This window comes from Mirounga leonina, unplaced genomic scaffold (assembly GCF_011800145.1).
Source record: "Mirounga leonina isolate KUSES-001 unplaced genomic scaffold, KU_Mleo_1.0 Mir_53, whole genome shotgun sequence".
Classification (NCBI taxonomy): Eukaryota; Metazoa; Chordata; class Mammalia; order Carnivora; family Phocidae; genus Mirounga; species Mirounga leonina.
In genome coordinates, this window is record NW_023270807.1 from 71,451,432 (window position 1) to 71,476,682 (window position 25,251).

Here is a 25,251-nt window from a genome sequence, read left to right on the forward strand (position 1 = left end):
TCTATTGCCTAGTGTAGATCCTAATCCTCTCCCAACTAGACTCCATCATCTACCCTATCTCAGAGTGATCTTCCTAAAATGGAACTTTGAACCTGTCATCTTGATGACCTTCTGCCCACAAGATAAAGACCTAAACTTCCTATAAAAGGACTCTAGTCTGTGATATTCCTTCCTGACCTAACCTCTACATACAAACCAGGACTCCTCTCCATAAATACCAAATGACTGTACTCCCCTGAGCACACCTTCTTGACACTTTCTGCTGCTGCCCCGAGCTTTCCCCCTTTATCTGGACCAGATTTCTATACTTTCTTTGATTAGCTAACTCTTCCTCATCTTTTGAGACTTCACCTAAACGTCATATCGTTTATTTAGCTTTCTTCGAAGCTCTCTCATCATCCCCCAGGGTGGCTAAGTGCCACGTCACCATACTGTTACAGTGCCCCATGCACATGGCAATCTTAGAATTCCCCACGCTGAAATGAAGATGTCAATATGTAACTGTCAAGGATTTGGAACTCCTTGAGGTAAGAAAGGATGCCTTGATCCTTCTTGTACCTTCGTATTTAGCCTATCACCTGGCACATGGTAACTGTTCAAATGCTTGTTCAACTGAACCAAGCAGGGGAAGTGGGAAGATAAAGATGCTTTAGGAGAGAAGGAGAACCCATATGAAGAGGTTTGAGAAGAGGAGACAGAGGACATAATAGGGATGATGTATTCTGGGCTACTTTTGAATAGAAATGTGCCTAAGAGGAACGGGGTGAAGATGGAGGCAGATGGAGGAATGAAGGTGGTTTCAGGGTGAGGGCTCTGTTTTCTTTGTTAAACAGGTGGTTGGACAGAGGGAGCACTGGTGAACATGGTGGCAGTGAAGAAACACATAGAATATATTTGTTGGAAAATAAATGCATATTTTAAATACAAAGATCCTAGACACATTTTATTCTAGGACATGCCATCTCTTAAGGATGCTTTCATATACTTGAAATTCTTTTTCGAGGCAAAATTTTAGATACACATGTAGCATTTTCTCTGCATATGTGTGCAAATGCTTGTGCCTGAAGATCCTTGCCTTCCTGCCAGGCTGCAGACCTGCCGCCAGAGCTGGGATCGGTCATTGTGATGCTGCTGTTAGTGGAGTCCAGTGAAACATGACTTATGGCAAGCCTGCTCGCAGCGTGGGAAGAATAACTGTAAATCATCTTGAGAAAGGCAGATTTTGTGTTAGTCTCTTGCTTACAAAGAATAACATAGCATTTGGGAAAGAATGTGCAACACAGGATCCCATAGTTAGATATTAAAATAACAATAATCTCCACAGCTGGCAAATATTTACCAAATGTGGTTGCATAGACAGGGATGAATGTGATCCAAGCTATGAAATAAATGAGCATGCCAAATGTTATGAATTTGGCTTCATTGTAATGCTCAGGTAATTTCCTGCCTTTGAAGGCAAATATGAAGCAAATAAAGGCCAGGATGGCAATATAGCCCAGCATGGTGCCAAATGCAAGGACAGATCCCTCCTCGCATTCCAGGATGATGACTCTGGGCAAGGAGATGTTCTCTTCCACAGCAGGTGCTGCAAAGATCAGCCAGATGGTGCAAATGACAACCTGGATACCTGTGCAAGTGAAGATGATGAGGATGGGTTTATAGAGGCATTTCAGGAAGTTCTGCAACTTGGGATCGAAGCTGAAGGCTAGCAGAATTTTCAGGGACTTCATCAAAATGCAGGAGATGCAGAGAGTGAAGCTCACACCAAATAATGTCTGCCTGGTTTTACATGTGAAGTCTTGTGGTTCTCCAATGAAGAAGCCCGTGCTGGCGAAGTTGAGGAAATGACAGAGAAGAATCACATAGCAGACCAGCAATCCCCCGGATGATTTCACAACGGGTGTGTTCAGGTTTCTTGTAAATATTATGCCAATGGCCAGAACAAACAGGATTCCTAGTAGGGAGAGGGCCAGGAGCAGTATAGCCAAGGAGTCATTCCAGTTGAGATACTCCACTTCCTTTTCAAAGCACCTTGTGCTCCTTACAGGGGCCCAGTGAGTTTCGTTGTTGCATAAAAGGCAGTGATCCATATCTAAAAGACAGGAGATTCAGTTACATTGCAAACAGTTAAAACAGGTGATTGTCCACAATGATGCTACAAATGAGACTCCTTAGTTATAGTCCCGAGGACAAAAGGGATAGAGATCATTGTCGTATTGGTTACTTACTGAAATAAAGCATGCACAGAACCCAAAAGAAGTCAAGAGAGAAAGTGTGAGGGTGAGGGAAGAAAAAGAAAAGAAAAAGCCAGCTGGGCTGTGAGTCTTTAGGAAATCAATGTATTCAGGATAGATACTAGCCTCTTAGAAACTTGCTATTCAAACTCTATTAAGAAGAGGGGCTTTGGCATTGGATGCATCTCAAGTCCCTTTCTTTATCACTTATGACTCCCATAATCTTGAATAAGTAAATTGAACTTTCTGAGTCTATTTCCAAATCTTTAAAAAAACTTAAAAAAGACTCTGCCTCACGGGGGTTCTGCATTCAGTGACAGAATAAATATAAAATGCTTTGCATGGAGCGTTACACACAGTAGACACTCAATGTAGTGAGAACTGCTATTGTAAATAAGGAAGCAGCTCTTTTAAAAGCAGAGAAAATATGGCTGGGTCACCCTAAAAGCTCCCTAAAAATGAGATAAAGCAAGATTGTAACCAGTGACAGTGAATGAAGAATTAAAGTTAATTTTTTTTGTCTAGGGGATCAGTAAAATTGAGTCTCTCACACAGGCGGTGATAAGCTTGGAAGTGATTTCTGCTTATTCTGATGGCAGGGCCGCATGAAGAGCTGATATCAGAGCGGAGTCTCTGGGAGTGTGATTGCATTTGCTCTCCAGTCTTGCCCCCTAAAGATGGGGTCCCATCTCTTGCCAGAAGCCCCTCTCTGGGCATCCATCTGAGAACACTCCACAGTGCCCATTCAATTTTATACGGGGCCTGCGTTCTCTTCTTCCTTAACCTCAAAGTCAGGTTGTGTGTCTGTCTATACACTTCATTACCTCTCCAGCCTCTTCCTCTTTCTAAGCCCTGTTTCCCTACAAATACCCGTTCTTCTCCGTCCTCCCCTAACTGCCACTGCTAGCATGTGCTCTCTTCTTCACCTGTTTGGTGAACATTTAATGCCTTGTCTCTGTATAAGAGCTGTGCCCTGGAGACATGGAGAACAATAGGAGAGAATGTCCTCTTAGATCACCCTAAATCCTTGCTTTTCCTCCAAAGGAAAGGCAGTCTTCTACACTTGTTCTTTCCCTGGTTATCCAAAGACAACCCCAAATTATATTTTGAAAACTCGTGTACATCTTTATGGGAAATAAACACCACATACTCTCTCGTTTTTATTTATCCCACTAGGCAGACAGCTGCTAGACACCATATTACCTGGAAAATCCAACCCCCAATACCTAATTATTTACACAGCAGAGCCCATCTCAGGTTGGGACAAGTGGCATTTTTGTGAGATAATGACAGAACATGACTATTGGAATATTAACATTGCGATACATTCCCCTTGGAGCCAGTGAGAAAAAAGAGTAAGCATTTGAGAATTGTTCCAGTTCTCAGGTTCTCAGCTGTTATAGATGAAGAGGGATGCAACAGTAAACAAGGGAACACGATGCTTTTAAAATAGGCTTAACTCCAGGGAAAGTGCTGATAGCTCCTTTTAAGACCCTGAAGGCTGCTGACCTTATTCTTGTTCTTTAATTTGTATATTTTGCTCTGATCTTGTAAAATTGTTAAAGATAGGTTTGTCAAACAATCAGTAGCATCTCATCTATGTCAACGGTTCATCCCTTCCTTTCACAGAAGGTTCTTTTTAGGCTTTACCATTGCTTCTTGGTAGGAATAATGAGATCTCCAGGGTATACACACCTCTGGGTTTCTATCATGCTCTGTTTAGCTAACTCAGCATTTATTTGTTTATAGTTACTGTGCCCCAGTTACAAGGCAGGCATGTCTATGTGGGGGATACGTGGACAAAAATTGACAGAATTCACATGGTTTTGAGAGATGCGAGAGAGGAAGTCCAGTTGAGGGGGTGACAACTTCCCTTGGAAGTAAAGTTACTTTTATGTCTCTATTATGTATTGGTTATACATCTGCTGATATAATAGAGCAAATTCCAAGATCAAATGAAATTTCACTGGAATTTAATCTAGCAAGATGAAATGCTGCTTTTTTTAATGAAAAAAAAATAAAACAAAGTAGGAGTCATGTAAAAAAAATCAGCCTAGGAGAAATGGTTCAGGTGTGTCACTGTACATGCTGTAGTGACTATAATTACCTGTCTGGTTACTGTAGTGATTTTCAGGACAGTTCACACATTCATAGCAGCAGATATGCTGGCTTCTTGTAGTTTTCTTCATTTGTCCAGGACTGCATTCCTTGGAGCATTTAGATTGAATTTGCTGCAAAGTGAAAGAAATCTCAAATAGATTTTTAAAAGATTTATCTTAAGTAACCTTGACTTAATTAATTAATTAATTAATTAATTCTTAAAAGATTTTATTTATTTATTAGAGAGAGAGAGAGGACGAGCAGGGGGGAGGGGTAGAGAGAGAGAGGGAGAAGCAGACTCCTCGCTGAGCAAGGAGCCTGATGCGGGACTTGAGCCCAGGACCCCGGGATCATGACCTGAACTGAAGGCAGACGCTTAACTGACTGAGCCACCCAGGTGCTCCAACCTTGACTTAATTTAAAGATACATTTACTAAATAGTATTTTAGTCTCTTTAAAAAAAATAGCAAACAGAATTGTTTTGTCATCTGGAGGAATGTGAACAAGTTTAAAAAACAGAAAATATTTCAGACAGTGAAACTGCCTTAGGAAGAAGTAGTTTTTGTTGCATTAATAACTTCTGTAAGCAAATAAGGGAAATTAACTCTTTCAGAAAATCCCTAGTAGAGGGACAGATGTGTAATGATGGAACAAAAGAAGACAATGGCTTGGAAATTTCCAATCTTGTGTTGTATAAAGAGTTCAACTATACAAGAAAATAGTAACTTATTGGGCTTTTATATTTTTTAGAAGAAGGTTATTAATCATGCTGTCCAAGGACTCTGTCCAGTCTAGTCTTCAAAAACAAAACAGTAGAGGGACACCTGGGTGGCTCAGCCGGTTGAACGTCCATCCGACTCTTGATTTTGGCTCAGGTCATCATCTCAGGGTCGTGAGATCAAGACCCGCATCAGGCTCCTCGCCCAGTGGGGGTCTGCTTGAGATTCTCTCTCTCCCTGTCTGTCTGCACCTCCTCCCACTCTCTCACACACACACACTCTCTCTTTAAATAAATAAATAAATAAATAAATAAATAAATAAATAAATAAATAAAATCTTTTAGAAAACCAGTGGAAATTTTGAATTTAGAACCATTGAAGTATTAGTGAAAAAGGCAACCCTAGATATATAAATAATATTTTAAAAATCCTGAGAATTTAGGTTATAATTGTGCATGTCACAATGTGAATCATATGTAGCATCTAATTTTTATGAAGGCCTTTCCAATTTAACTAATAATTCTTTGCACGTCAGCTGTGCCTTTTTTCCATTCACAGTCCCTATCTCGTGGCATATCTTGTGAAATAAATCTTTTATTATCTCACCCTTACCTTCGGGAAACAAAAGCAAAATGGGTAAATGAGGGTTTGTCTAGATTCTCTTAATAGCTGTTCCTGAGCCAGGAACATAATCCAAGGACTAAGCTAACTTGTCTTTTCTCTGGGAGATGAAAATGATATGGCTGAGAGAGAAAAGTAGCCAAGATTTGGTAGCCCTGTGTCCACAAGCAGTGGCTTTCTTCTTCTCGACACGGTTACATCCTGATCTGGGTTTGCAGCAGGCAGGACGTCATTAGGGGATAAAAGGGAGGCCTTCTTTCTCTCCCCACCCCCAAGAGACAGCAAAGACATTCTAAAGTCTGGTATTAATAACTTTGGGATATCAAAAGATTTAGGATTATCTGATGTTTTGGACTATGGGTTTGAAAGTGAAACTTAGGTTGGATAGGAAGTGTGACAAGGATTCCACCAGGTTTTTCCATGAGCCGCTAAAAGGAAATTGCCATTTACTGAAACGAAGGTAGGTTTGGGAGCTTAGATTTGGAGGTACTCAGTCAAGAGGACTATTGGACACCCAGGTGGAGATGTCAATTACACAGTCGTATATTTATTTGGGTTGAAATTTAGAAGATAAGAAGCTGGGAGTCATCTGCCTTCTATATGATGAATGACATTATTTAAATCCACGAGCCCAGATGAGATCACTAAGGAAAAGTGCAGACACAGGAGAGGAGCAGTTCTGAGCTCTGGGTATGCCAATATTTATAGGCAGCTGGAATGATGAGGAAGCAGCAAAAGAGACTGAGAAGGAGTGCCAGAGACAGAGGAAGAAAATTAAGGGAGCATGGTGTTGTGGAAACAGAGAAAGAAAGCATCTTACAGAGAGAACAATTAACCAGTAAGTGAAGTAAGATGATGTTTGGATTTATTAACATTGGTGAACTGGATAGAAAGAATTGAAGAGAATTCAAGAGAATTATGGGAGGAGAGAAATTCGGGCCATTGAATGTATTTAAATTTTTCAAGGACTTTTGCTATAAAGAGAAATAAAGCATTGGGCAGTATATAGAAGGAGAAATGGGGGATCAATGGAGTTTCTTTCCTTTTTTTTGAAGATGAAAGGAATAACAGCATATTTATGTCATCATGTAGATAGTGGAGAAAAGAAAATTCTTGAGGACGTGGGAGAGAGTGGAGAATCGCCGAGCAGTATCATCAAATAGGTGGAAAGTGGTTGGGATCCAGAGGTCAAGGGAGGAGCTGACCTTGGCCAGGAACACATTCCGCCCACAGTGCCGGAAGGAAGGCGGATGTGGCGGCAGGGCGACACTGCCATTCTCTTCTGATTTTTTCAGTTTTGTTAGTGACATAGGAAGCAAGGTCAACTGAAAGTGGAGATGGGGAAGGTGTGTTGGAGTCAGAGGAGAGAAGAAAAATCATGGAATAGCTATCTAGGAAGGTGGGTGAGTTAATGGACTAGGGTAATAGTCTGATTGTCCAGCAGCATTAAGGGCCCACTGGAGGTTAGAGATCATGAATTTAGAGTGAAAATAGTCAACAAGGTGTTTTTATTTTTGTTTTTGTTTTGCCAAGTTCAGCTATATGGGGGCCATAGTGAATAGGCAGAGTTGAATTTAACCAGGATAATGCTTTGGTCAAATGAGGATGATGAAGAGAGCTTGTACAAGGGAGGGAGGCACAAGTTGACCAGAGAATTTGAGGAGGGAAGTTTGGGACAGTAAACAGGCAGGGTCATTGGAGGTATTGGTGGCACTTTTGCAACTGAGGTACTCATTTGATTTGAATGCTATAAAGCAGGCTACCACAAAATTACCTTAAGATTTCTGAACTCATTTTTTGTTTCTTGGTCCGTGATGATAAAGACATCATTCTTCAGATCATATTGTGCCATCTTGGTGATGGTCATGTGGCCATTGATCTCCTTCCAGAGCACAATGTCATATCCAGTATTCATATCCCCGTGGGCATCAAAATGAAATGAATTCCCTTCTTCAGTGAATGTCACATTTTTTAGTACATCAAGTAACTATAAAATATAAAAATAGAAACAAACACTAATAGAAATATGTATCTGTATCCCGCTTATGACACTGCCTTCTAAGGAATATCACCTAAGAGGTAGAAAAAAGACATTCTGGATCAATGAGTGTGGTAACTAGTTGAGAAGGTTCTTAACTACCTGGCAACAATTTGAGAATTCTAGCCTTATTTCTGCCAGAGTCTTGCTCTGTAAATTTGAGGAATCAAGCTAATGTTTACAGCGGGCAGCTTCTCTAGATTATCAAACTGGGATCTGAGCATCTTCTTTTTCCACGTTATAGAATTTCAAGATAGGTCCTATGGGACAGTTGCCTGGGCTTTAATCCTGGTTCTATATCTCATTAGTGATGTGGTCTTGACACTTACAGTTCTTTCTAAGCCTCAGCTTCCCCATCTGTAAAATGAAGTAAATGAAACCTACCTTATAGGGCTATTGTAAGGATTAAATGTAATTAAACATATAAAGAGTTTAGCCCGGTATTGGGCACAGATTAGTAAAGGTTTGATTAATATCTATTAATACTGTTAATTAACTAATAGGGATATTGTACAAATAAATAAAAATACTTTGAGTCTATCAATTAATGATGCCACCTGACATTCATATATTACTTGCTAATACTCAGAAGTGTGATATCCTTCTGTCCCGTAACAACTCAGTGAAACACACTGAGCAAGGATCATCTTCCTCTTTTCTTAGATGAGCACCACCAGCCAAGGGGTGAAGGGCCTTATCTGGGAACACACATTTTGACTTTCAGGTCTTTTCATTGCATCTAACAATATATTAATTCAATATCTTCTTATTTTTTCCTTCTGACTCAAAAGCAGTCATCAGTGTGTCTTCTGGAGCTATAGAATTCATTCTTTCCTTCTAGCTACAGTTGGATCCTTGGCCAAGCCTGAGTGGGTAATCTGAGCCAGTGGTTATTATGCTCACCACCCCCACAATGAGGACGATGGGGACAGAGGTGCAAATGTGGGAGACAGTCCAGTGACAACAGCACCCTGTTCTCGGGGTGTCTCCCCACCAGAGAAGATGAGCGGGTGGGTGGAAGGTACTGCTGGTGCCTGCCCTCTAAATCCATATTTTATTACTCCATTTGGTGGGAGGTATGGATCTTATTATCTCCAATGGTTTTCAAATCTGTTGCAGTGATTGAGTGTCTAGTAAAGTGACCTCTAAATTCTATTTCCAATGTAATTCATAAAATGATTATTTTTTAGCTTGAGAGGAAAGAAATGCAGTGAAAAATTACTTGTCTTGTTACCCAATTTGTACAGTAAGAACTTGTATGCAGTGCAGATAGGACAGGAAATATTTTACTGACAAATAGGGCAGCTGTATTGAGTTTGTGCTGCAGAGGAAGAATACTGGACTGGGAAAGAGGAACACCCTGCCCCACCATTAACCTGATATATAATGACAGCTAAGTAAATACCCTCTCAAACACGCTGGGCCTACTCCTCTAAGTCTATGAGGCTTGTGTTGTGCACAAAATCTGTGGAATGGGGCAGACATTTACTCTATTTGAACAGAATTATTCTATTCCTTCACAGTTGATCTTTTATGAATGTTTCTTTCCTTCAATTTTGTCATTAGAACATAGAAAATCCAGTTATATTTTAAGGTAAATATATTAGTTATGATATCAAGTCAGTGACCAAATGTCACTTCGGTAAAATCTCTAAGCAATGTATATTGATTTTATTATGTGTCCCCACAGATTTCTTAGTTCTTTTAATGAATGTTAAATTGATTAGTATTACTTTAAAGAAGCAGGATATCAGATCTAACAGGGTGGAATTAACACACAAAAGCTTTTTCCAGCAATTGCCTGGAAGAAAAAATATGATGGGAACAAAAATGAAAAAAAGGAAGGAAGGACCTACCGTCAATGTTTCCACCGCTACCTGTGTGCTGCAATATTTTCTTCTCTTCCTTCCTTCAGCAGTTCACACCCATGAGCCCCAGAAAACTCACTTCTTTAGGGAGCAGATCCTCTTCAACTCTCGAGTTTGGGACTATAATTTCCACCTGGCTTTACCTGCACTTAATTAGGTTTTCCAGGGTAAAGTCCTGACACATACCCGTTCTGTAAATAGTGATAACACTGTATGATGTACATAAACTAGCATAACTGTATGCTTGTCCTCACAGGAGAGACGGTAGAGGCAAACAAAACAGTGCCCTCCTGACCTGGTAAGTAAGACAGAACATTTGCTCTGTTTTGAACATCGGTGCTCTGGTTATGAAGCTATCGAAGGCTTTTTCTGTCAATTGTTTATTTATTTTTTTCATGGAGACTCTGAAAGTCACTGTGAATTAACACCATAAATCTTAAACAGTGGGATTTGCCTTTCCATGATTATAGCATTCACCCTGTGGAGGGCAATGACCTGTTTTTTGAGAACGCAAGGCCAGGAGGCCACACCGCTGAAACTGTTGTGGTTAATGTTGTTTTCCTTTTCCTTTTCCCCTGACTTCTCAGATGTCCATGACATCTCCCTAATGAAACTGTGCTGGTGAGTAAATTCGAGGCCCAGAGGACATGAAAGGAAAAGACATGGGTTGGGCACCAGACAGAGAAACAAGGCCCAGAGGACATGGCCCAGGGGACATGGCCTTGTTTCTCTGTCTGGTGCCCAACCATGTCTTTTCCTTTCAGGAAGTTTTCTATGCTGTAGTGGAAAGCACCCTGGACTAAGGCTGGGACAGTCTCACTGCTACGTGTGTGGGTGACTGTGGGCCAGACCCTAATTGTGGAGGTCCCCTCCATCTCTAAACGGCTGCAAGTCTTGGTCACCAGTAACATTTCCTCTTGCCACCTCTTTAGGACGGAGTGTAAGGAGCGTGAACCTGTGGACCTACTAGAATATTATGGAGATTAGAGGGGATACATGTCAATGCCTACTATAGTAGCCCATAAAAATTATTAGCTCTTGGGGTGCCCGGGGGTCTCAGTCAGTTAAGGTTCCGCCTTCGGCTCAGGTCATGATCCTGGGGTCCTGGGATTGAGCCCCGGGTTGGACTCCCTCTTCCTCTGCCCCTCCCTCCTGCTCATACTCTCTCTCACTCACTCTCTCTCAAATGAATGAATAAATAAAATCTTTAAAAAAATTATGAGTTATTAGTCTCCTTATCACTGCAAAATCACTATCTTCTCAGCCCATGTCTCTTCTGACTTCTGGACTAGTATCTGACCGCCACTGCTACACTTGAATGTCTCAGAAGCTCTTCGAATTCAACATCTCCAAAACAGAAAGCTTCATACCCACCAGACCTCTACTTTTCTCTGTTTCCATCTCAACAAACGGTACCAACTGTCCAAATGTGGAATCACTTGCAACATCTTTGCTTCTCTTTGTCTGTCGCCCTTTACACCCAATCTATCTCCAGATCCTCCTCATCCTTCCTCTTAACCATCCATGTATGCATGTCTCCATGCTCATTGTCACACACAGTACTTGTAGTACTTGTACCTGGAGTATAAGCCATCCTTATTTTATGCCTGGATTACCAAATTGGTCCCTCTGCCTCTAGTCTTGTGTCCCTCTAGTCAGTGCACACCACAGTGGAAATGCTATTTCTGCAGTGGAAAGCAGATCACGAGACTTTCCTGTCTAAAAATACCTTTAATTGTGGGGCCCCTGGGTGGCTCAGTTGGTTAAGCGACTGCCTTCGGCTCAGGTCATGATCCTGGAGTCCCGGGATCGAGTCCCGGGATCGAGTCCCGCATCGGGCTCCCTGCTCAGCAGGGGGTCTGCTTCTCCCTCTGACCCTCCTCTCTCTCATGCTCTCTCTCTGTCTCTCTCAATAAAATAAAATAAAATAAAATAAAAAATCTTTAAAAAAATACTTTTAATTGCCTCCCCTTTGCTCTATCAAGTCCAAACCCTTAAACAGAGTTTGCAGACTTTCTACTGAAAGGATGTCTCTGTACTCATAGTATCAGCATCACCTGAGAGAGTGTTAGAAGGGCAGACTTTCAGGTATCCCCCCAACTCCGGCTGAATTAGCATATGCATGATAGTAAGATTCCCGGGCAATTCAACTGCACATCAAAATTTGAGATGCTGTGATTGATTGGGCCCTAATGATGGATCCTTCACTAATCTCTCTACTTTCATTTACCTGTAGTTTCCACAAAAAATTCCGATTCTTTGGCACTGTTTTCTTATCTCTGAAGATGCTATGTTTTCTCTCCCTTCTCGGAGTATTTCTGTCCTGGCTAACTCCTACCCATCCATCGTATTCTCCAGAGATGTCATGATCTTTGGAGAATATTCTCTGAATTGTTAATACTGGATTGGTTGCCTCAGTTATGTGCTTCTCTGCCGTTTTGTGTCTCTATGAAACATAGTAATGCATCATTCTGCATTGTAATCAGCTCCTTAATTGTTTGATTGTATACACCAGTAGAGAGATGACTCCTTTAGGAAGAGAATTGTCTTGTTTTCCAGATTATTTCCAACACTCAACACAATGCCTGGAACATTGAGACATCCAATAAATATTTGCTAAATCAATGTATGAATTAGAAAGTTGACTATTAGACATTCTGTCATTCCACATACATCACTTACTACTTTCTACCTCATCATAAGTAAAGGAAACAAAAACCCCCAAATCACCGGTCACAAGGAGGAGGTATCCTCATGCACATCTGAGTAACATTAAAAGTCTGTTGAAGTAAAACAATTCTGATTGCGCCATTCCTGAATACTGCTCACAGATGCCATCAAATGTGGCGCCAAAGTAAGAGCGATCCCCAAATATTGGGAAAAACTCCTTTGAAGTTATTTGAATGTAAAATTATTTAGAAAGTAATATCTAAATATGAGTGAATTTTACCAGGGGTCAAAATAATCTTTGGGAATGTATCTTTGATTAGTGACCCTAAATGTTGCTGATCTTTTAAATTTAAAGAGTATGGAGATTTCTTCATAAAAAGACAATTGTCTGCATTACTTGTCCCACTGAATCTGGCACAGATGTGGTTTACTCACATTGTGATCAAAGGAACAAACCACTCACATATTCCTCCTTTCCAATCTATTTTCATTTGTTTCTAGATAACCAGGCTCCCAGGGGAATAAAGAACAACCCCAGGCTCCTACTGTTTAAATAAAACATTTTAGGAGACTCTGCTTAGATTATACTTTCTCAAGTCTTTTCCTCAGAATGTTTGAGATTTATTCCTGATTTAAAATACTTTCCCAGATCTTTAGTGGATAAATAGCTTTATTTGTATTTTTCTTTCCTTATGAGCCTCCTTATGTCTCCTTCCCTTTATCCTATCTGTCTCCAGGAATGTCTAATTTCTCTCTATTACTCCTTCTCAACCTCTCATTCCTAAAATTTTGTGTAGTGGTTTCATTATTGTGGTTCACTTAATTTATAGTTTTTACCAATCCCTCATTAAAATTTTACATTACAAAGAGTGTGTTTTCAAACAGACATCTTAAAATAGCTAGACGTAAGTGTATATATTTTAAAAAGATAGTTTTAACTTAAAAAAATCTTCATCTCTAGTCTTCCATCTTCATTAGGTTTTCTGCCTTGCATTTACAGAACTAGCTTTAAAATGAGCAATTTGAAACATGATCCACCCAAATGTAAGCTGATGACCTCAGACCTTGGAGCTTGTGTTTGTGTTTAAAGTAAAAATGACAAAAGTAGACATAGCCTGTCCTGGATACTCATGTATATGGTAAGAATTGAGTCTTATTTCCTTTCACCTTCTTTTTCCTTTACACATTTATAATAAATACATTTTTGGAACATAATTCTGCATCAAGACAGACAAGTTTGTCTTTGAGTACACACTATTGAGAAATCTGTTTTAATGAGTAAAATTTATCATCATAAAGCAACAATTTGCTTTTAAATGTCTTGTTTATCGGCATTTAAAAAGCACAGTGTAAAATTTTTACTAAAAAGGGTCACATTAAGCTTGAATTTGAGTTTCTACAAATTAATCAAAGCAAAGCAGACTTCCTTTACCCGCAATTTGTGGCTCATTTCAACCTGAGATATCATAGGAATTATTATGATTGATCTCACAACGTTCATTTGAAGAAGACTGGAGTCCTAGGGAGACTGTCCTAAGAGTTGTAGCTGAAGGCTTTGAAGACTATAAACTACCAGAGACACCACGAAAAACAAAGGGCATAGAGGCAGAAGACCCAGACTAGAGTCATATTTCTAGCACTTTCTAGCTTTAGTTTCCTCATTGATAATATTTAGTGATAATAAAAAGGACCATTAAACATGCCCGGTCTTGTGTTTGTCAAGAGCACTAAAAGAAATAATTCATATGAAGTATTGAAAAACTATAAGATCAGATACAAATTCATAAACTCACGGAAAATACTTCTATCAACTGGATCTTCTTGGAAAATGAAAGAACACCACTTTAGTGGGTCAGTGTAGTAGTAGTGAAGGCAAAATAACAACTCTATTATCCTCAAGAACAAAGAGCTAATGATAGAAATGCAGGTTATTCACTGAAGGTATCTACTTACAAAAGGAATACGATTAAGAGCAGTTAATATAAATATTTGCAAATCAACTCAAGGAAAAAAATGACTGTAGGGGAATTTTCTTGGATGTGTGAGTTAGTACCTCCCATGGTTGAAAGGCGTTGGGGTTCTGACAGTCTCGAGCTTGGCAGAGATCCCGAATGGCATAACCAAGGGCAAGCACCGCAAGCTGGATACTGTGAACAAGTCCCGGCTCGGTGTAATCCCACAGGAAATCATTTCTCAGGGAGAAGTTCCTTTCTATATCCTCGTTAGCCTTGTAGGCCAAAGTCCCCTGAGAATGGTTGGAAATGCATTGACTCAAATCACTGTCCTTGACATATGCACAGGCTGACAAGAGCATGGCATATTCATGTAAGAGCTTATTATTCTCACTGGGAAATATATGCAGATTTTGAAGAAAGGAATGGAAAGAAGACATATTCCCTCTTGTAAAGGTGAACCCCACAACCTTGCCAATCCTTTTAATGTTGGGAATGGTGGTAATCTTGGTGGCCGTTGACCAATTATCACTAGCAATCCAGATCTTATTTATATTCCTTTCTATAGCCTTACTGAAGAGATTGAAAACATGGAATTGCCTCAGAAATACCACAATGACATTAACTTGGGCTTCTGCTATGATTTTCTCAAGTGTCTCATTGATTCTGATCTCAATGGTATTATCTGAGAGGAAGGCTGGGAGAACTTCTTTGAAAGCTATGCACACGTTATTTGCTGTAATCTGAACTGCAAAAGTGTTGAGGGCCAGTCGTCCGTAGTCATCATCTGTGGCTATGATGCCAATCCAGTTCCATCCAGATTTCTGAATCAGGTGGGCCATTGCTTTAGTTTGATAGAAGTCACTGGGCACAGTCCGTAAAAATGAAGGAAAGCGAATTTTGTCACTTAGGATTTCTGCGGTTGATTCATAACTCACCTGGAAATTGATAGACTCTTTTAGTTATGGTGTTGAGGAACTCCAGATGGCTGTTCATACTCTCTTTCATTTCGGTGAATTTCTGTAATCTTTTCCTAAATTCTCTGGTCCTTTACATTCTTCCCCTTCAATGAACTTCTACTTTATAAATAGCTTCTACTTATAAATAGCTTAAATCGTGACATTTAAATGGTGACTATTTAGAGTCATTGTTCTTCAGTCATTTCATATTGTGTACCGTACAAGCTCTCTGAAGGTTCAGGCTCTATCTTCTGTCTCCAGCTACATTTCTGTATCCAGTTACATCTATCTTATATCTCAGGCCAAGGCCAATAGTGAATATTATTTAAATACTTAGAGATAAATACAGGAAAAATGCAGCTGGTCAAATAAGCAAAATGCATTTTGGAACACCTGGTGTATTCAACATTTTGTCTAATTGATAACTTTGATGATTTTTTATTCTAGGTAAAATAAATCATCCAGCCAAATAATCGTCTAGTCTAGGGGTCAGCACACTTTTTCTATAAAGGACCAGATATAAAATATTTTAAGCTTTGTTGGTCACATATGGTCTCTGTCATATATACATATATATATGTATACAGATATACATTTATATATATAGTATTTTTTGTTACAACCTTTTAAAAAATGTAAAGACCATTCTTACTTGACAGCTCAAGAGCTTGAGAGCCACATTTGATCTACATGCTATAGTTTTGTGACTCCTGATGTACTTAAACAAGCATCAGCATTTTGGGAGACCTACCTAATATGTGCAAAGCTTTGCTTGATTTACAGCTCTGGGAATTTTATTCTAGGGGGAATTATTACCTTCCACACTGTGTCACTTGCTCAGTGCTATAAATCCACTATTTATAGCAGCCACCTGGTATGGTGGAAAGACAGTAGGTTTTGGAGTCAGACAAACTGTCAGAATCCTGACTTCAATAAATTTGGTAAAGCTAGTATTTCTTTACCTGTGAAATAATAAGATTCTTATGAAGATTCAAGGAAAAAATTTAAATGGATATTGGCACACGGTGGACATGTGCCTAAATCTTAGTTTCCTGACATTGCTATGCAGACCTACATTTTATACTTGGCATTGCTGGGCTCATCTACGTTTGACACCTGGGCTTCAGTAAAATCAGTGTCCCCTGCGGAGAGTCCCCTTTCCTTTTGTGTTGTCTAGTGTTGTCAGTCATGGAAATGACATTTTTACATGACATAATCATTGTTAAAAATAGTCTACTTTTGGGGCGCCTGGGTGGCTCAGTTGGTTAAGCGACTGCCTTCGGCTCAGGTCATGATCCTGGAGTCCCTGGATCGAGTCCCGCATCGGGCTCTCTGCTCGGCGGGGAGTCTGCTTCTCCCTCTGACCCTCCCCCGTCTCATGCTCTCTCTCTCTATCTCATTCTCTCTCTCAAATAAATAAATAAAATCTTAAAAAAAAAAAAAGTCTACTTTTCTTACTTATCACCTAACCAGCATTATAGAGAGTCTAGAAAATTTGAGCCAAAGCCTTATCTCTGAGCTATTTGGGGAGTAATTCTTTTGTTTTGTCATTTTGGATATAAACTTTTTTTTAAATCAACTTCACTAGGCTATATAATGGAACTCTCAGAGTCTCAGAGATGCTGAATGACCAGCCCTTGCTTATCTCTGCAAATACACTTCTTACTGCACTCTTTTCTATACACCTGATCTAGCTATATTGACCTTTTGTTATTCTTCAGCATTTGAACTTTGTACTTACTGTTTTCTCAGCGTAGATGCTGTCCTCTCCTCCCCATCTTCCCTTGGCTGTCCCTTCTCATTTGAGTTTCAAGAAGTGTTCCTTGACCTGCATGTCCCCTTACCGCTCAGTCTGTCTTCAGTTTTCTTCATAGCACCCAACTGATGTTATTTCAGAAACAAGGCAGTTGAGGCAATCAGAGATTTTGGTCTTATCTGAATCCTGCTGAGAACCTTCAGAAACTCGATCTGATGGATTGAGGGAGACTATCTTCCCTTAGTGCTCTGTCCACTATACTATCCAGAATAGGCACCATACCCTCTTTGACTGAAGAGAAAGAAAGGTTAAAGTAAAAGCAACTCCATAACTAGTTTCCCAGGTTACCCTGATCCTCTCATAATGAAGAATATGCTCAAAACCAACGTTGGCAGTAAGACAAAACCCACCTGTGGCATGAGCTGTAAATTCAGCATCCTGGAGACAGCCATCGTTATTTCTGAGTAGCCAGCGCCTATGACAGCCTTAACTCTTGGCATGTAGCTGGAATGGTCACACTTAAACTCCATGGTTTCTCTGGAGCAGCTGAGCTTAGACAGAAACCTCAGAGTGGCGGCCATTGCCACTGTGGCTTCGGTACAGGTGTCATAGATCTCGTACCCCAGTGTGACTCCAGATAGTAGTGGGGAATTGTTGATCATCTCAATGCTGTGAATCATGGCAAGAGCTTGAAGGAAAATTGATATCTCAAAGCTGTTGGGAAACAAGGTTGGTTGGTTTATTTTAGAAAATCAGAACATAACTCTTCTATAGACATGATGGTAACTCATTTTATTCACACCTCTGCCTTACAATGGACAATTTCTGGATCACTAAAGCTTACCTCTTAAAGGGTAAACTTCACTAAACTCCATTTATTTAAAAATAGTTCTTGATGGAAACCTTTCTAAAGGGTATATAGTTTCTTAAATAGAGTCTGTGGAACAGGATTTAACTTTTTCTTGACTAATTTTGGGATCATTTGAATACTCAGTTTAGTATTCTGCAGTATGAAGATGTGTCTTATAGTTAGGTGTCACCATTTTATTGCTGTCCATTTTATATCTACTCCTTAGACTCACTAGCCTGGCCTTTTTTTTTTTTTTGGCTTCTAAACTATTGTGGTTGGAAACCAGATTAATAAGACTCTTAAGAATCACATATAAAACAGGCTGTGGGTATAAGCTCAGTAGCTTTCTCCTAGATAAAGTGCACTATTTTAGTTATGAAACATAGCTATTTCCTCTTTCGGTGGGTTTTCCCAGTTGACTTCTTGATTTGTGATTACTTCAGGGCACTGAGTTGTTTGTTTACTGATTTACTGTTAAGTTTATGTCATCCACCACCGTATACAAAAGGTTGCAAACAGTACCTAATACATAGTAAAGATTCAAATGTTTTTTAAATGAATAAAGGAGAATATTATTATTATTTTAAATTCCAGTACAGTTAACATGCAGTGTTATATTACTTTCTGGTGTACAATATAGTGATTCAAAAATTCCATATATTACTCAGTGCTCAATATAAGTATACTCTTGATCCTCTTCACCTATTTCAGCTATCCCCCTGCCCACCTTCCCTCTGTTAGCCATCAGTTTGTTCTCTATAGTGAAGAGTCTGCTTTTTGGTTTTCTCTTTATTTTTCCTTTGTTCATTTTGTTTCCTAAATGGGTGAAACTGTATGGTATTTGTCTTTCTCTGAGTTATTTCACTTAGCATTATACTGCCTAGACTCATCCATGTTGTTGTAAATGGCAAGATTTCATTCTTTTTTATGGCTGAATAATATTCCACCACACCACATCTTCTTTATCCATTCATAGAGGAGAATATTATTGTTCAGGGTTTTGATATTTTTAAGTGTCCTTTTAGTTCACTGAATTATGATAAAGTATTTTAATAATATTATTTGTCACTGGAGACTATCTAAAAGTGAAGTTTGGCAAATCAGCATTAAGTTTTTAATTTAAAGAAAGAAAGAAAAGTAAATGTAATGAATCATAATAAAAATAATGCATTGTATAACAATTAAAATGTATATTTTCAGGGTCCCCCCATGTTAGCTCCATGAGAGTCTAAACCTCTTTGGTGTATTCACTTCTGTATCCCAGTGCCTAGAATAGGGCCTAGTTAATGTAGGCACTTAATAAATAGTTGTTTGATGCTGAATGAATACTGTTTCTCTTAAGGAGTGTCAATAAGGTGAAAGGATGTTCAAGTCAGTAATTTTTTTTTTTTCAGAATAAATTTGCTTATTAGATCAATGATTTTTTCATATTTTCCATCCTTAACTGTTGGCCTATAATTGTGGGCCTCAAATCTGCAGTCATTCTCTGGGTACCAATTTAGTGCTCTGAAAATCTTCATTATTTATCTTGAGGCATTTGCTGGTATTCCTGATAACCAACATTTAAGAAGACAGTAGCTCAAAGCTCCCAACTTCTAGGGTGAATGACAGGAAGGAATGTTAGTGTGATGTGGAATCACATTTTATCTGACAGCATTCTTAGAGGAGTTGGTCAATACTTTTTGATAAAGAAAGAAAAAAGCGAGGGGGAAAGAGAAGGTTAAATTTACATACAAAATCATCAAGATAGAAAGCAGGATTTCTGAGGGGAAGGAAGCATGGTGATCACATTTGCCATAACAACAGAAGCCGATGCTGCCTGTGTGCCCAAGTTATCCGGGCCCTTATTTTACAAAAGAGAAAATCAGAAACTGTAACTCAACAAGTTTAAGTGATTTGCCCAAGTCTACAAAATGTTTTGTAGTTTGTTCCCAGACTGAAATTAGAATTCAAATATCCTGCTCTCCTTAAAGAAAATCCATTCGTAACATCCTCTGCCCAGCTTTACTTTTCCATAGTACACTGTGCCGTGTCTTTTCTACAGTCAATGGAAAGTGTTCATCAAAGAAGAAGGAACACATTAAGTTGAAGTAAGGCCTTAATTTATCATGAAAGAATTTGATAATTTCAAGAATGAAATGAATGCAGCATTGACAAAAATGCTGGTGTAGAGAGAAATTTTAAATGTAGCCCATTTTAAACAAAACACTAAATAATACATATTTAAAACAAAATGCATGTTGTGGGGGATATAAACATGAACAATACATAGTATAAATAGATAATGTAATATAAATTCATATACATTAATATTAATATATAATAAATACATATACATATATAATATAAATAGAAATGTGCTGTGTATGTTTGTTGTGGACAGGCTACAGTGTCTCCTAATTGGTTTTCTCACGTGACTTCAGGGTTTGTTTGTTTTTAGGCAAAATCTAAATACAAATATTAAGGGAAAGCATTCACTGCCTCTGCACTTAGCGGTTGATTATACATACAGGGCTGATATATTTCTCTTTTAAGGAAGGATTGCAAGACTAACTATATGCAACTTAAAAATATGTGAGTTTAAATTTTATTAAAATAATTTAGATGTTAATACAAGTGAATGCTTACATGCCTTAGTCTCATAGTATAATCTGGAAATCTAAATGTGTTCTTTGAGACTCTACTCACCCAACACACTTCTGGATTTCTGGTCGTCTGGGATAGTCTTCTGAGGACAGCATTTTTTCATGAATGGCAAATAAACCTCCGATCATGATATGTCCTGGAGAAGTGGCAGCCACAAAGTCATCAGGGGTCTGGCAAGGCTGGGAAGTAGCAAGAGTACTCCCAAAGCAGGTCATCGGTATGATCAATAGTGCCATGCTTCGATCTAATTTTTCCGTTCATGTGAGTTCTTAGGAATCACTAAGCTCACAGAGTGCCAACAACATGGTTTCTATTTCACCTGTAAACACCATGTAAGATATAGGGCAGTGTCAAAGGCTGGAAACATTCAGTTTTCAGGTGCTTGATGATAGTCAAAACAATTCTTCACCAATAAGAACATATCAGACTCTAACATTCCATTGTTGGAGATGGACACTAGCAGTCATGCTGGGAAAAAAGTCATAGAATTAGAAACACAGGTCCTCGCTGGGATAGTACTCTTTTACTTCACTGATATGCCCAGGGCTTTGGGTCATGTTGCCATTTCTTTTGAAGTAGAATATACAATCTTCAAGAGGGAGCAGTTTGGGAAAGGCTTCCCACTTCAGCAATGAACAGTTTTGCATTTCCAAAGTATTTGGAAATTTCCTTGTATTCAAGGCCCAAAAGCTTCAGTGTCATTTATAAACTGTTTAGAAAAATAGCATTCTGCTTTTATTTTTCCAGTAAAGCTCCATTTAAAAAAAAAAAAGAAATTCAGTTAAGTGTAAGTATTTATCACTTTCAGTATACATGTGTTAGAAATAAGTAGTTTTGGTGATAATGGGCAAAGTTAAAATTGAGACAAAACTTACCTGATAGTGTTTGGTTTTGAACAAAAAAGGTCTGTCACAGATTGTCGACATTGCCACATTCTGTGGATTTTATTTTTATAAATTTGGAATGAATTTTAGTCTACATGTTCTTAAATGCTTAGGAATCTGAACTAATGTGATTTAATGGATTTCAGGGATAGATACTCCTCAGTGACTTAGGAACCATTAAGAAAAAGTTAAAATTTTTTTACTTTCCTTTTTAAAATCAATCTTTTCCAGACATTGGATTAAGAAGGAATATATCATGGGCCGGCAGATCCAAACCCCATACAGCCAGGTTGTTGATGGGTCGCAGACATGTTTAGAGGAATTTTGGAAGATAAAAGAATACAATGGCTATTACAGTGTTTTCCATCATCCAGATTAGCCTTAGGTTCCATTGACATGTGGAGTTACACCAGCCGAAAAGTGGAGAGGTCACAGCTCTTCACACAGTGTCCAACGTTCCTTAAGTCCTACCTTTTACCATTGGCAGGATTTCTCTTAGGATCCAAACCAGTTAACTTCAGTTGTTCAGAAAGTTTAATATACATGGGTTTGAAGTCTCTTCAAATGTATAGTAATTGCATTTTGCCCCTCTTAACCTTATTATTCATTTGTGTATATATATGTGTGCAATGGATATATTTGTTTTTATCAATGTAGTTTTTTTTTTTTTTGCTCAGATAACCTGCAAGGTCTGCTGTAGTTACAAATTCAAACATGATTTTGGCAAAAATATAATAAAACATAGTAAGCTCAGATCATTGTCCAGCAAAACTATATAATAGGTATTAAATAACTCAGAGTGATTCTGAAGGTATGACCCTCCTGTGACCATATTGCTCAAACCTGACATTAATTTGAAAAATCAGTGACAAAGTTGGACCAATGATTTCTCATAGGTTGCAATGTTAACAATATTTAGGGACTTTGTTATCTGATAAAAATTAAAGACAAATCACATTTTCTTATTTTTAATAAATATAATCAAAGTTGGAAAATCTGTTTCTATAAAGGAGCCTTCTAAAGGTGGGAAAAAAGGGTTTTGCAAGCCCTTGTCCTGTAAAATGCAGTGTTATGTGGCAGAAAGAGCTCAAACTTTGGAATCTGACAGACTGGTTGGCTCTGCCCACCACTTAGCATATGACCATGAATGAGTTACTACGCTTCTCTGAACAATCATTTTCTAATTTTTAAAATAGGTAGGCTATTCTTTCTCATAGGTACATTTTGAGACTTGAGCTGAATTGATCTGTAAAGCTCCTGTATTCTAGTAGGCATTCAATAATTACCTCCTGTCTTAGTCCATTAGGACCAACTATAACAAAAATACCGTAAACTGGGTGGCTTATAATCAACGCACATTTATCTCACAGTTCTTGAGGCTGGGAAGTCCAAGATCATGGCACTGTCAGGTTCAATGTCTGGTGAGATCCTGCTATAAATCTCACGTGGTAGAAGAGGCCAGGGAGCTTTCTCGAAGCTGCTTTTATAAGGGCATTAATCCCAGTCAGGAGGGCTCTGCCCTCATGATGTAATCCCATCCCCAAATCCCCACCTCCCAATACCACAACCTTTGGGGTCCCATTTCATTATGTAAATTTCGGGGAGACACAAAACATTCAGAACATAGCAGCTCCCACCTTCCCCTTCCCAAAACCAAGCTGAAAGTTATTAATTCTTAAATTTGGAGTGCTTTCTGCAGTTGGCATTGCCCAGAGCTCTTTCTCAAACACCATAAATGCATGCCTGGTAGTAGTGCTGGTGCTTGTAATAGTACCACTGGTTAGTTATTGTCTCCCTGGAAGGTAAATCATTTTTGAGTTAGGCTTGAAGGAAGATAGAGAGTCTATTTATTACTTCAGAATTCCACTGGACATATTCTCTTCACTGTTGTGGTTTCTGTCATTTTCAAGGTGTAATTTTGGACTAGGGAAAGCACTTTTAGCCATAATTTTGAATCTAAAGTTATTCCATATTTTCTGCTATTTAAAAACACTTGCAGGGGCGCCTGGGTGGCTCAGTCAGTTAAGCGTCTGCCTTCGGCTCAGGTCATGATCCTGGAGTCCCGGGATGGAGCCTCACACCAGGCTCCCTGCTCAGCGGAGAGTCTGCTTCTCCCTCTGCCTGCTTCTCCACCTACTTGTGTCCTCTCTCTCTCTCTCGTCAAGTAAATAAGTAAATAAATAAATATATCTTAAAAAAAAATACAAACACTTGCTTATGTTTGACATGTCATGACAGCAATAACTATTACTATTCCAAAAGATCTTTTTTAAACAACAGTTTCTGAAGGATAAAAGCTCTTGAAGAAAGTTTGAGAGATGAATTACTGATGGCAGTAGTTCTTTCCTCCTTTTGATCTCAGGTTCTGTGTTTCTTTGTTACTATCTTGATGTGAAGCGCTATTTGGTTAATATTATTTAAAGGGAATAGTGTGGAAGTGATCGCACCACCCACATATTCTCACAGAGACACCATTGCCCTGCTTGGACAAGTACAGTAGGGACATATACTCAGTGAGTAGGGATGCTCTGTCCTGTCAGCATTTGTCTGTAGCACTGATGAGGGACTGACCCCCAGCCCCACCCCAAAGCTAAAAGGCTGCTGTGAAGACTGGGTCAAGCTGGAAATGGCCCTCTGGGACCTGAGGCTCACAGTATGGCATCAGCCCTCTAAGAAACTTCTAGTCAGTAAGTTTGACACCTGTCATCTCTTAGCACGTGAGCTTTCTCTCCTGCTACCACAGCTTTCCACCCGTCCACCCCAACTCCACAGCCCTCTTTCATGCTTCATTACATTTCATACTAAAAATGACACCACAGTGCTATTTGCATCTGCAATGAGATCTTAAAAACAGAACCATCTTCAAAATTAAAAGAATCAATTTAAACAGTTGATTTCGGTTATCTGCAAGAGGAATTGCAGGGAGGTCCAGCATGGCAGAGGTTCGTGGGGGGACTTCTGGGCCACACTAGCCAGGCAGTGACCGCACACAGAGCCAGCCCGACAGAACAGCTCAGCGTGCTCACCCTGAAAGGAAAGAAGCCCACCCCAATGTTATGCAGGTAGATGCCAGTATCTACAGCCTGGGGGGAAGACAAACAGAGTTTAAGAGTTCTGATCCATTAGTCCACGTCATCCATCGCCGGTAGTTATTTATTTATTTTTTCAGGGCTGCACTAACAAGAATATATTTAGCTACAACAAGCAGGTATTCAAAGCACAATACCAAAACGACATTTTATTTGATCAACATGAAATTTGAGTGTTTTTTTATGTTCCTTGTGTGCTTCTCTTTCACAAGAATCCCTTATCAATGAGTTGTAACAGGAGATCGCAGCCTTAGGAACACAACGCTCAGGGCTGAGCCAGGAATCCAATGATCAGGCGCTTTCAACTGGCATCTAGTGGCTAATGTCTTTCATGTTTACTTACTTTTCTTACTGTTTCCTCATTTTTTGTGTGCTTAACTATTATCTCTTCAACTAGATGGACACTTTTTGTAGGGCTGAGATAGGGTTTGATAGGTCTTTGTACATCTCATAATTTATTGTCTTTCTGAAAAAATACAGTTTTGTGATGCATTTAGCAGCATTACAAGTGTATTGCTCAGTTTGATCTTTTTAACAAGTCATCAATGAGCTCATAGCAGATGAGCCTCAGTAAGCTAATCTGAGCTAGAGTACATACTAGATATGATCAGCATTTTTATAGTCTATTATCATTATCATTCACTTGCAAAAATCAAAATATCAATTCATATTGCATAAATAGCAGGGAGTGCTAGATGAATACCATTGTTCTGTAAATCACAGAGTTCAGTAAAACTTCAGCGAAGGGTAAAATTACGTGGCAAAGGCCTAAGTCCCCAGTGAACCCCATTGACTGCATAGCTAAGAAATTTATCTCATTTAGTTGGATTTCAAATAGATCAATAAGATCAGAGATGGTTCTTAG

General features: G+C 39.1%; 1 protein-coding gene across 3 annotated transcripts; it reads right to left on the reverse strand.

The window, feature by feature from the left end:
• Positions 1-977: 977 nt before the first annotated feature.
• GPRC6A (G protein-coupled receptor class C group 6 member A) lies at positions 978-20,649 on the reverse strand. Of its 3 annotated transcripts, none has more exons than XM_034991464.1 (6): positions 20,456-20,649; positions 17,328-17,631; positions 14,829-15,140; positions 7,449-7,661; positions 4,342-4,465; positions 978-2,092 (listed from the first exon to the last, which is right to left on the reverse strand). In XM_034991464.1, exons 1-6 carry the CDS (start codon positions 20,647-20,649, stop codon positions 978-980), a joined length of 2,262 nt encoding a protein of 753 aa, XP_034847355.1. The 3 variants fall into 3 exon arrangements, with proteins under 3 accessions (XP_034847355.1, XP_034847353.1, XP_034847354.1); XM_034991462.1 differs by having other exon boundaries at positions 14,304-15,140; XM_034991463.1 differs by lacking the exon at positions 7,449-7,661 and having other exon boundaries at positions 14,304-15,140.
• Between the last annotated feature and the right edge of the window lie 4,602 nt (positions 20,650-25,251).